Genomic DNA, 13673 nt, shown 5'->3' with positions numbered 1-13673 from the left:
CTCATTTTAAAGCACAGTAGGCAGCTCTGGAGGATTGGGTTGATTTGAATGTTTACATTTTTTATGCCCCTCCCACACTACCAACGAGCAACCTCCCTTCAAGCTCTTGTCAGTGCGTGTGCACCAGTATTTTTGTGAACACATACTTAGCAAGAATATTTAGATTACTTACATAACACTCAGAAATACAATCAATGGTTGATAAAGCACAATTACCTGTCGAGAAGAAATATGGCAAGCTCTGCATCCAGCTTGAAGCCTTTAAAATCTCATATAGATTCCTCCACCTTTCAAATGACGGTCCGATATTGATCCTAGTTTTATATCGGGCACGGTCGCTTTCTATATTTGTTTCCTTCTTTTCATTGGTTGTTCTCTTAGCTCTGGTTGTTAACCGAGGAATCGGAAGTTAACCCGCGCGAGGGGGGATCTGTGGTGCGTGCAGGAACTGTGATTGACAGGCAGATTTTACACAGCCCTGCGCTGATTGGACCAGATTGACCGGGAGCGGTGAATTTTTGCAAACCAAACAACAGGCTCTAGGTTGGAGGTAGAAGTGCAGATTTTTTTTCTTAAACAGTCTAATTTATGTTGTTCTATCAGAGCATAAGCTCGGTTTCAGTGAATATGATCAGTGTCTGTACCTGAAAAATACTTTAATGGTATGTGGTTAAAATTTTACATATTTCAGTTTAGTTTAAAAAGCATGAAACACACTTCAGATTTTTTTCCTGATGTATTAAAGCAGAAGTGACTCTGATCAGTGAGGAGGTTTTTGTCATGATGTGAATCACTGTGATACGCCCTCTCTAACAGAGCTGTCCCATGTCTTACACAGTATTACACAGTAATACACAGCTGAATCTCTCACATCTACATTATTGATGATCAAACTATAATCTGATTTAGATGAAGATGTTGATGTGAATTTAGGAGCAGAGAAACCAGATCCATATTTAGGTCCATCCCTCCAGTCAGGATAAAAGCTTAACACAAACTGAGGAACTCCTCCTGAAATCTGTTTATACCATCCTGCGTAATTTTTAACAGATCCCAGACTACAGTTGATTGTGACTTTATTTCCTTTATTCACTGTGAGCTCTGAAGGATTCTGGGTCACTACAGTCACTCCACCCACACCTGATGAATTAAAACAACCTTTAACATCAGATTGTGTTTAAAAACACTTTAAATATATGAGATTAAATCTGAGATGAGATATTATGAACACTTACAGGTGAGAAGAGTGAAGAAAGTGAAGAATATTCTGATCATCTTGTGATTTGTTTTGTGTAAAGATGAGCAGATGATGTTGAATAATGCTGAAATGATCAGACAGAGAAACTTTAAGAGACTCAAGAGATCTGGAGGGAGGAGCTAAAAACACAAAACACTATAAGACCCACACACATCATCACAATGTACTGTAGACACATGAGATTCAAGATGTGATGAAGATTTGACTTAAACAACATCCTTTATATGAAATCTTCAATAAGAGTATAAACACAATAATAACAATCAGTAAATCATTACGATCATTAACTTACTAATAACAGCAAATTAAAGCATGACATTTAACTGTTTAATCACAAATGACTATTTTAGTCACAGAAATCCTTTTGTCTTTGTCATCTACACACATCGGGAGTTTTCAGTTTTTTTAAATGTTTGGCATTGGTTTATAGTAGGAAACTGAAAAAAAACTTAACTAGAACTTACATTGAAAACACACATACAAATAATTTAAAGGTTAATTTGTGTGCTGAAATCCTGGTGCCCAGTTAAATTCAATAAAATAAAATAAAACATTATTGTTCAATACCATACAGTATTAAATTATGGATGTGATGCAACAAAATATGATTTTATATTTCAACTTTTTTTGGTACATTATTGCATTTGATATTTTACATAACATTTATTTGAAGATTGATGTTTGCAGGCAGACTGATGAAACTCTTTTACTCTCTAGCAGGAAGTGAAGCTGATTGGCTGAATTTGAATGAACTTCTTTCTTCCAGAGTTTCTCTTCCTCAAAATCTCTATATGAGAATCAAATTGTCTTCATGTCTTCACTAAACTCAAACAGCTTCACAAACACAGACAAGATGCTGATAATATTCATCAATCTCTTCACTCTTCTCTCATGTAAGTTACACATTTCACTCTTAACATATTGATGTCATGGACATGAAATGAAGGATTTTCTCATTTGTTATTTCAGGTGTCAGTTCAGCTAAAGTTGTCACACAAAAACCCTCAGTACTGACAGAAGAAAAAGGAAAATCTGTGACTATGGACTGTAATATTGGACAAAATCATGGCAACTCTGTTTATTGGTATAAACAGATTCCAAGTGCAGCTCCTCAGTTTGTGTTGCGTTCCCGAGCATCTGATGGCTCTCCTGGCGATTATGGTGACAGTTTTTCATCCAGCCGTTTCACATCTAAAAAAATGTCAAATCTTGACTATCAGCTGATCATCAATAATGTAGATGTGAGAGATTCAGCTGTGTATTATTGTGACAACTGGGATGGCTCTGCTAGTGAGGACGTATCACAGTGATTCACATCATGACAAAAACCTCCTCACTGTTCACAGTCACTTCTGAGAGCTGACTGACATTATTATTACTGATCAAAACATTATTATTAAAAATATGTGGAGTAACTGACTGAAGAAATGAATAAAACACAAATCATAATAATTTAAACAGTAAAATCTTGACTTAAAATTAAAATCCCTGTATATGAGTTACACTGTAAAAAGATTCCGTAGAATTTACAGTATTACTGGCAGCTGGATGCCAGTAACTTACTGTAAATTTAAATTTATGTTATTTACTGACAACAGTTTGTTCAAAGTTAAATGAACATTAAACATTAACAAGTCTTTGTCTTACAGAATAAAAATATAAAATAACAGCCTCATGCAAAGCATTCTGGGAACCAAAAATCCTCATCAACCTTTTTCTGTGTTTTTCCTTCAGATTTTGTTTCCCAGAATGCTTTGCTTGAGGCTGTTATTTTAGTTTTATTCTGTAAAGATACAGACTTGCTAATGTTTAATTTTCATTTAACTTTGAACAAACTGTTGCAGGTAATTAACATAAATTTAAATCTACAGTAAGTTACTGGCATCCAGCTGCCAGTAATACTGTAAATTCTACGGAATCTTTTTACAGTGTACTCTTTATTTATAATAAACTCACTGAAGAAGTTTTCTGATGTGACTCTTCATGTCTCAATTATTTAATATTTGACAGAACACTGCTGGGTTATAATTGAGCCATGCTCTGTGGTTTTATATCACGAAACCTCGTGAGACTGGGTAGTTTTATCCCAAATGCTGAGTTATTATAACCCATGGCTGCATTAAAACAACAACCCAACATTGGGTCATTTTAATCCCAGCATGCGTTGTGTCCAATATTTACCCAGCATGAATAATTAATAAAAATAACACAGGCAGTATTAAAGTGTGGATTATAAATAATGTGAACAGGTTTGTTTTGTAGTTTATTATATAAATTTGCTTCAGCACATCAGTTTCAAGTTTCAATGATTATTAAATAAGTGTTTGAATCATTTCAAAATAAAAACTAAAGTAGACAGAGATGAGTTGAAGTTGAGTGACTGTTTCACTTCTGTTTGTATCACATCAGAGACTGAGGAGGTTTTTGTACGACTGAAGATCTGAAATCTATCACTGTGGTATTTGGACAAGGAACACAACTCATTGTGACCGGTAAGTCATCTTTCTACTCACATACTAAGCTGTTTTTATATTTTAAATGTATGTAGAGATATTATAAAATAAAATAAATGATAATTGGGGCAATTCATTTTTGGAGAAACATTTTAATGCTTATTCATCACTTAGAAAGACTTCATGTGCATTTTTACCAGGATTTATGTTTTTTGCACAAATTTTATTTATTATAAATGATCCAAAGTTTATGTTTTTTGTAACTTATATGATGTTTTAACAGCACACAAATTGATCTGCTCTACATTTACAGGGATGATAGTTAATGTTTTGTTCATTTTAATCACCTGTTAAACATTAATGTTAATAACAAAAATGATGAAAACATTGTATAGATGATTGTATTAATTTACAGTTGCTCAGTTCTCTTTAAATAAGTCAATTCCTAGACTAATGATACATTTGAATGGGATTTTGGAATGTGATGGATTTAAGTAAATTAACCAAAACACAGTTATTAAATATTGTTTACAGAATATATCAGTAAATTAACCAATGAAACTTAATCTTTAATCTTGAGAGACTTTAATGTTGTGAAATGTTTAAAAGTTTCAACACTTATTATTTAGTGATAAAGTGCATTTATTTCTTGATCTTTCTTCATGAATTGTGTTGTGTAGATTCAGGTGTTTCTCCTCCTGTTGTGAAGATTTTTCCTCCATCCAGTGAAGATGTGAGCTCCAGTAAAGTGACTCTGGTGTGTTTGATCAATGACATGTCTGTGGGATTTGCTGATGTGAGTTGGTTTGTGAATGGAAACTCAGTTACTGATGGCGTCTTCACCGGATCTGCTGAACAGCAGCCGAATAAGAAATTCAAGTTGAGCAGTTATTTAACCATTGAGAGATCAGAGTGGGAGAAAGACAAAGATATCACATGTAAAGTGACTGCTGCTGGAAAGATCACAAACACAAAGATCAAGAAATCTCAATGTAATGAATAAAAGCAAAGATTATTGTGTGCTAATTGTTTATTTTTATGAAAGCATGTGTTAATAGAAACAATTTAATGTTTAACTATGAGATTTAATTTCTGCAAACATTTCTGCTTTTGATTTTATTGTAATTTGATTTCAATCCTTAATAAATTTAAAAACTTCATAATAATCAATCAGTTTACTTATTGATTTATGGGGAAACTAATAAAACTGAAGAATATTTATTAGTTAATAATTTAAACTTAAAAGAAAGAAATGATTCTATGAAAGAAACTTTCTTTAGTTTGTATATAGAGTACATTATCTATATCATTAATTTATTGATTATTTGTTTTTTATATTTTAAACTATAATGTTTCTGAAAATAAAGATAAATAAGAGAAGAGTAAACTGTAGTTAACAGAACTACATGTAAATTTGAGATTCACATGAAGGGCCCTATTTTAACGATCTAAGCGCATTGTCTAAAGCGCACAGCGCAACGTCTAAATGGGCGTGTCCGAATCCACTTTTGCTAATTTAACGACGGGAAAAATGGTTTTTGCGCCGAGCGCATGGTCGAATAGGGTAGGTCCTATTGTAATGGGAGTATTTTGGGCGTAACGTGCAGTAAACCAATGAGAGTCACAGCTCTCATCCCCTTTAAAAGCCAGTTGCGCTGGCGTTATGTCTAATCCCTATTTAGATGACGGACTTTGTAAACTGAAAAACTAAGCGGAGGAAGAAGATCCCGTCTCCTCACGTTTCAGCACTTTGGACAGCGTTTTTTTTTTAGCAAAGAGTTTTTTTAAGCATGACTTAAAAATGTTTCTCATCTCACCATATCCACAGATACAGAGTCATCATATACAATAAATCCGTGAGGTAGCATTAAAAAACATTTAAAAACAGACGCATTTGTTCAAAGCAAAGCATTTATTTACTTACCAGGCTGCAGGTGAAGCAGCTCTTTGCGCCTTCTAACGTCTCATAATTAGTCCTCCTCATTTATGTCCAAGAGACTCAATAATAATCTTTTACATTCAATCCTTTAATCTTTCATATTTAAAAGCATTTTTGTGCTGCTGCGCATTCATGTACCTTGTGATAAGCAAACCCGCGTTGTCCTCCCGTGTATAGGCGCATTTTACTAATGCGCTCTTTAAATAACATAAAACACATTGCGCCATTGACTTTAGACTTTAGACCAGGTTTTTGTTGGTCAATGGCGTAGTCTATTTTAGTTGCCTCAAAATAGCAACGCGCCAACAATGCGCCTGAACACACCTCGTTTTCAGACCAGAACGCCCATGGGCGCAAAAGGGGGCGCAAATGCATTTGCTATTTAAACAACGCGGCGCTAAACGTGAAAATTAGGGTGGAAACTAGCGAAAGACACTTGCGTCGCGCTTTGCGCTGCATTGCGCCGGGTGTAAGATAGAGCCCGAAATCTCATGTTTAGAAAAATAAACTATAAAGAGTTCATGAAAGATGTTTAATTCACTGAATTATTTAAAAAAGAAGTTAAGTTACAATGAAAACATCATGAAAAAGCTTTGAGTGTAAATAACTTGAATATTATTGAGAATAAAGATGAATAAAGTCATTAAAGTTCATCAGGCAATGTTGAAATTTCTTGCAGATTCAGTGAAGTGTGGAGATTTTTTAAGAAGTTTTGCTCTGACACACAGGAAACACCTGCTGTTATAACACTCATTTATTTTAAATATGGGGTGGTTTCCCAGACAGGGTTTAGATTAATACGTAATAATTAATAAATATGTAATTTTTACAAACAAACCTTACAAAAACAACACAAGTGTGCATCCTGAGACAAAACAATGGCACTGATATATGTTAAGAGATGTCAGAATAAGGTGTTTTTAAATTAAGGCAACTCAAACATGCAGTTTAGACTGGGACTAGCAGCCCACATAGCAATTTTGTTCCGGCCCAGCTCTGGCCAACACAACCAGTTTTCCTCGGCCCACATACAACGAAGAATGACGGCCCTACAGTGGCCCAGGAGGCCCTTATACAGCAAAATACCCAGAGTTAAATACACACTGCTGGATGTATATATTGTCCCAATCTTACAGAATGTTAAAAAGTAACACTGAAGCAGAATAAAAACTCTGTTATCCTCTTTCTCACCATCTCTGTCTGAAACCTAAAATTGCATTTACATCTTATTTGTAGAGTCATTTTCTTAACTTTAGGTTTTGTTTCATTTGAAGTCACCATTGTTGTGATTAGTTTCTGTTTTAGTTGAACTCTTGACTCCTACCTTATTCAGTCTTTTGATTGGTATAACTTTGTGTATTTAAGACATCTTTGTTATGGCAGGGAAAAGACTATAAAGCAATTCTTTGATGATTAATACTGTACATAAAGTCTAGACATCATCATCTAGAAAACGTATGTATTAATTTAGTGTTTTAACACAACTGTTAAGATAAAGAAATCTTATTCATATAAACATGACATCATTATTTACAGTTTTGCTTTTTTAAGCAGTGTATGCAAAAATATAATGCAAACATGCAGGTGGTAAATTTTATTAAAACGAGCTATGATGCTATTTACAAAGTAAAAGTCTTCATCTTCTACTTCCTGTTACTGGTGGACTTCAATGGTGCATTACTGCCATCTAATGTATTACAGCATTACGGCAGTTTATATGCAATCAGTTTATATACACGGGGTTACCTGACACACTTTAAAGAATATTTGAAATGTCCTTACTGTTATCGATCAGGAAAAGTTACATAACTATACACTGTCAGAAATAAAGGTAAAAAACTGTACCTTTTCTGTCACTGGAGCTGTACCCTAAGTTTCCGTTTGATACCTTTACAGGAATACAAAACAGAATACAATTTTGTGTAGATTACTGTACCTTAAGGATCTACATTGTTAGAAAAAAGTCAAAATATGTACCCTAGCTGTCAGTGGGGCAGCACCCTTTAAGAAGGCAAATGCATGGACCATTAGGTAGAGATATGTAAACATTTAGTACCAATATGTACCTTTGAGATACTAATATGTATTTTTGAGGTACTACTAAGCTCTATTTGGTCCCAGTATGTACTTCTGAGGTACTAAAATTAAATCCTTAGGTGCAAAGCTGTACTTTTTGAAAGGGTACAGCCCCAGTGACAGAAAAGGTACAGTTTTGTACCTTTATTTCTGAGAGTTTAGGGATTACAACAAATGTAAATAATAATCCAATGAAAATCAAAACATTTTAAGAAACATTTAAAAGATAATGGAAACATTTGTTTTGTTTGTGATCCCACAAACACAGTAAATATTTTTTATTATATTGATATTAATTGTAATGTGAAGCAAAAAAAATCTTTAAAAACTGTGTACATTGCTTTAGTTGTCTGTATTTATCTTTGATCTGTCTGTCCTTATGGTGGTGGTCTTGCACTGTAAAAAATTTCCCTGTAAAAAAACGGTATTATGCTGGAAGCTGTGGTTGCCAGCATTGCACTGTTAATTTACAGCGGGATACTGTTATTAGGAAAAACAGCATGATACTGTTTTGTTACCTACAGCAGTCAACTGTTATTTTAACAGCATGGTACTGTTTGTGTTATCTATAGAATACAGCTGTAGATAATGTTAATGTTCTGCCTCTTTTAAAATACAGTTCTACTTCCGTTAATTTACAGCTCCCCTATTTTAACAGTATGTTAATGTTATAATGCCCTGAAAGAAACTCATTTCATTTAGGAAACCAATTGACCCATTCAAGTTTATAAATATATATATATTTATATGGTGGTGTTAGTATTATTAACTTAATTAATTTGAGTCCATTGAACACAAAAATTACTTCTAAAATTGAACTGCAAACATTTAAACTTTCACACAAATCTCATGTAGTTCATCACGAGCAAACTACACAGTTACTGCTTTAAAATAAAACAACAGGCAGCATAACATCAATTATATACTGCCCATCCTTGACCTAAACAACCACACTACTCTTCAGCACAATGGTAACCCCAAAACTGAATCAAATCCTGACAAAACAAAACATTAAACACTAAGAGATCTCTCACATTATCATCTTGTGTAAATCCCCTGATCAGTTTTTAAGTTCACATGATTTAAAAAACAAAATACAAGGACTTTTCTCCAATGTCTGTGTGAAATTAACATATTTCTGTATGCAAATTTGACTGTTAAGTTTTCTTTATTTTAACAGCACATTCTGTTAAATAACAGTAATCAACTGGAAGCTTGGTTGCCAGCAAGATACTGTTTTTTTACGGTCTCTTTCGGACTGTTAAAAAAACATTAGCATTCTGTGTTTTTATATCTTACACATTTAACCCTTTAAACCCCATCGCAAAATCCTTGGTGTCAAAGAACACTGCTTAATGTGTCCACACTACAAAAAGTAAAAGAAACAGAGCCAATGTTGAAGTTAATGAGATAATGAAGTGATGATTGAGTTAATGATGAACAGCTGCTGTTAACAAACACAATCACTGAATGAAAGATGAACAAGAACCGAATAAAAGAGAAAACAAGCAGAAACTCAACTTACAGAGATGAGACTCAGACTTACTCAGATTTCCTAAGATCTCACAATAAGATCATCAAACAACTCCACAAACAGCATTAACATCTTCATTTATTACAAACCAGTTAGATTTTATTTTATATGTACATAAGCTCTTACTGAGAAATAAATCATAGGGTGTGGTTTCCTAAACAGGTATTATCTTAAACCAGGAATAGTTTAATTAGAAAATATAACTAGTTTTAAAAAACATGCCTAACATTACTTCTGTCCATTTTCAGGCAAACAAAGGGCACTGATGTATTTTAAGATATGTCAGTGCAAGTTGTTTTGAGTTTGGACTGCTCTAGTCTATAGTCTAATCCCTAAATAATAGTTACCATTCTTGTGATCAGCGGTTGCTTTAGTAGGACTCTTGATCCTTGGGTTTGCCCTTTGCTGTTATATTTATTCATGCCTTATCAATGTGATTTGAAAGGCATTGAATATGGCTAAAAAGTATAAATAAAGTATTATCACTGTCTAATGACCATTATGGTGTTGGTGTCATGAGTTAAAAGTAATTTACTGACTTTAAACAGAAGCTCATAAGTGGTTATATGATACGAAACTCCTTGTTAGTCTTATAATGTGAGAGAAACTGAGTGTTGAGGTAGCCAGAGGAAAGTTAAAAACATTGGGATTAAATGAAATTAAAAACACAAGCAAATTACACACACAGACATCAAGAATCAGGCTATGAATCTCAACAATGGTGACTATCAAATGAAAAGCTTCATGCTGCAATGCATGCTGGGTATCAGCATAGTACAAAACTCATTCATGACTCCCAGCATGCATTGCAACATGAATAAATTATGTAGATGAACTGTTTTCCCATTTTCTTTTGTCACCCTAGTTGAGAATCATAGGCTGATTCTTGATGTCTGTGAGTGTCAGCTGAGGGCTAGGGTTTCACGTTCACCAAAGTCCATATGTATACAATTCTGTCAAGATATCAGATTACTGTTATACTAATAATTGTTGTAATGATTTTGTTTCAAATATATAAATACTTAGTCATAAACATCCCTAAGTACTAATAATTGTTATGATTCAGCTTCATAAGGCTGGTAAGACAAACTACTGATCAATAATCAGACATCCAACCTCGCAAGATGCTATCATCCCTTGGTTTTCTTTGCCATAACAAACATGCATCATAAAGACACAGTTATAGCAACCAGACTGTAAACCAAGTCAAGAGCCCAACTAATGAAAACAGTGATCGCCATAATGGTGACTTTAAAGAAAATGCTTGTAAAGTCTAGTAAACACCTGTTTGTTCTCAGTAAGAACTGTTGTAGATGTATAACAGAAATAAAGTCAAAGTGGTTTATAAGTGAAGATGGTAATGGTGTTTGTGGAAATGTTTAATTCTCATCTGGTGATATATGGAGAGATTTATTGTGTTCTGTTATTTTCAGTTGATGTTCATCTAAGTCTTTGTGTCTGTAAGTGTTTCTGCTCATCTCTTCTCTTTTTTTATTTATCTTTTCTTCAGTGATTCTGTTTATTAGCAGCAGGTGTCCATCATTAATGCTTCAGTATCTGAACTCATTGACTTGATTTCAGGTGGATCATTAGGAAACTAATGTAGGGAATAGTGAATGAGGGTGTAGGGTGTGATTTGGGACGCAGTCTTTAACGGTGGACTCTCAGGGCTGTAAATTCACATTATTCTGAGAACTGTTTTTTTACAGAATGCAGAATTTAACAGTATACTTCTGTTTTTGTTAAAAAACAGAATTATACTGTTAAATTTGGCTGTTTTTTAACAGCAATTTTTTACAGTGTGTTTCTTTTTTGATTGTTTTTCTTTTTTCCTCACTTCTGTCTTTTTCTCTTGATCCACCCCAGCTAACAGAAAAAAGTTCTAAGAACGTTCCCTGAAAGTTCCCAAGGTTCCCAAAATGTTCTGCCAACGGAAAAAGTGTCCAGTTTTCTTGACGTTTGTAAGAACGTTTTTGTGTTGTGTCAACGTTAGAGGAATGTTAAATTGTACCATTTTTATACGTTATGACAATGTCATGTTTTAATGTTCACACAATGTTTAAAACAACAACTGTTTATTATATTGACTTGTTTGACTATTATGTAAATTATAGAGAAACATTGCATTTTATTATTTTATAAAACATTATTTCTGAATGTTCAGTAAATATATTGCTGTAAAAAACACAATTCACTTATTAGGTTTAGATGTTGATGTTTTGTTTTGTTTAATTTTAAGTCACCGTTATTGTGATTAGTGTTTGTTTTAGTTGGACTCTTGACTTTTTGCTTGCTTGCTTTTCCCTGGTTGTGTTAACAAACCACATTTGTTATGAACATGTAAAGTTAATAGTATAATTCTGTGGTAGTTGGTACATAATGGAGACACCCCTCGCTGCAGACTGTAGCGCGGTGACATCACGTACTGACGTCAGGTATGTTCTACGTATCGTATGTATTTAATGCGCATGTACAAAATATTTCACTTTAATCAGTAGGTGTCGGTAATGCGCCTAAAAGTTTAATGCCAACCTTAATAATACAGCGAAGAAGAAGTTTTTCTCATCTGCAATTCTAGATTAGCGTTTTCTCAAAAGGGATTAATTTGATTGCTGTAAGTCGATTATATAAAATAAATATTTATGCTTTATGTTTGCTTTTAGTTGTTATTAAACATTATTTCTGTTCAAAATTGTACATTCAAACTTTTTTGCTTATAAAACTCATTTTGTTTCTCCCTAGTAGTTTTTTACATTCACACATCATGTTGAGGAATTGAGATTCCCTATATTTATCAAAGAACATTTACGTTCATGTGATGGGTAAAACCTGTTTATGTGAGATATTTTATATATAGTGTTTTTCTTTGGAAAACATACATTCCAAAACATATTATCGTAATTTTTACTCCACTATATTTCATAATTTCAAGTTTTTGGTTTATATTTAAGTACTACAGTACATAAAACATCTAGTAATTTTATGTATTTTTACTTAAAGGAATAGTCTACTCATTTTCAATATTAAAATATGTTATTACCTTAACTAAGAACTGTTGAATCATCCCTCTATCATCTGTGTGTGTGCACGTAAGCGCTGGAGCGCGCTGCGACGCTACAATAGCATTTAGCTTAGCCCCATTCATTCAATGGTACCATTTAGAGATAAAGTTAAAAGTGACCAAACACATCAATGTTTTTCCTATTTAAGACGAGTAGTTATACGAGCAAGTTTGGTGGTACAAAATAAAACATAGCGCTTTTCTAAGCGGATTTAAAAGAGGAACTATATTTTATGGCGTAATAGCACTTTTGGGAGTACTTCGACTTGGCGCAGTAACACCCTCCCTCTCCCATTATGAGAGTGAGAAGGGGAGCGGACTTTTCAGGCGAGTCGAAGTACTCCCAAAAGTGCTATTACGCCATAAAATATAGTTCCTCTTTTAAATCCGCTTAGAAAAGCGCTACATTTTATTTTGTACCACCAAACTTGCTCGTATAACTACTCGTCTTAAATAGGAAAAACGTTGATGTGTTTGGTCACTTCTAACTTTATCTCTAAATGGCAGCATTGAATGAATGGGGCTAAGCTAAATGCTATCGTAGCGTCGCAGCGCGCTCCAGCGCTTACGTGCACACACACAGATGATAGAGGGATGATTCAACAGTTCTTAGTTAAGGTAATAACATATTTTAATATTGAAAATGAGTAGACTATTCCTTTAAGTAAAAATTATTTTCGTACTTTTACTCAAGAAAGTAAAAGTACACATTTTTTATGTAATTAGGCATTAAATCAATTTTAATATGCAATATAAAAGGAATACACAGTATGATTCTATGCTTTAGAATGGTGTGAACATTTTTTAGTAAAGAAAAGTAATTTTTTTTCCTACACAAACACTTTGATAAAGCACAGATGCTTGAAAAACGTAACTAAAATACTTAAAGGGGACATATTATGAGATTTTTTTAAGATGTAAACTAACCCTTAATTTAGGTCTGAGCAAAAGTGTGCCGTTTTGGGTGTGTCATTTAAAATGCAAATGAACGGATGAAGTGCAAACACTGATCACGTTAGGTGTGTTCGACTTCATGCAGCGCTGTGCAGACTGATCGGCGGCTGACTTAAAGCAGTGCATTCCGGTTAGTACTTTTGTCCGACTTAAGCTGGTGCTGCAGGCACGTGACTGTGTCATGTGGTTTTTAAGTACCGCGAGAGCGATTCGAGATCAGCCCCCTGAGTCAGCCAGCGCAGTTTGCGAAGAGGAGCTGCACGGGCTGTAATGACGACACAGCTGTTTCACCATTGGTCAGATTCACCACATGACAACAATCACGTGTGTTTCGTGCTTATTTTCACGCCCTCAGTTCCACAACTGCTCACAAATCTGTATTTTTATAACAGTTAAAG

At 34.0% G+C, this 13673-nt stretch overlaps 1 protein-coding gene across 1 annotated transcript; it reads left to right on the top strand.

Moving 5' to 3' along the window:
- The first annotated feature begins 2030 nt into the window (after positions 1-2030).
- On the top strand, positions 2031-4877 carry LOC135744904 (immunoglobulin lambda-1 light chain-like). Its single transcript, XM_065263291.2, has 4 exons — positions 2031-2151; positions 2228-2556; positions 3717-3750; positions 4392-4877. The coding sequence occupies exons 1-4, from the start codon at positions 2070-2072 to the stop codon at positions 4712-4714; spliced, it is 768 nt and encodes a 255-aa protein (XP_065119363.1). The 5' UTR covers positions 2031-2069; the 3' UTR covers positions 4715-4877.
- Positions 4878-13673: the final 8796 nt, after the last annotated feature.

Source organism: Paramisgurnus dabryanus, chromosome 3, assembly GCF_030506205.2.
Source record: "Paramisgurnus dabryanus chromosome 3, PD_genome_1.1, whole genome shotgun sequence".
Lineage (NCBI taxonomy): Eukaryota > Metazoa > Chordata > Actinopteri > Cypriniformes > Cobitidae > Paramisgurnus > Paramisgurnus dabryanus.
The sequence above is the reverse complement of the archived record's forward strand: the minus strand, read 5'-3'. Positions and strand labels throughout refer to the sequence as shown.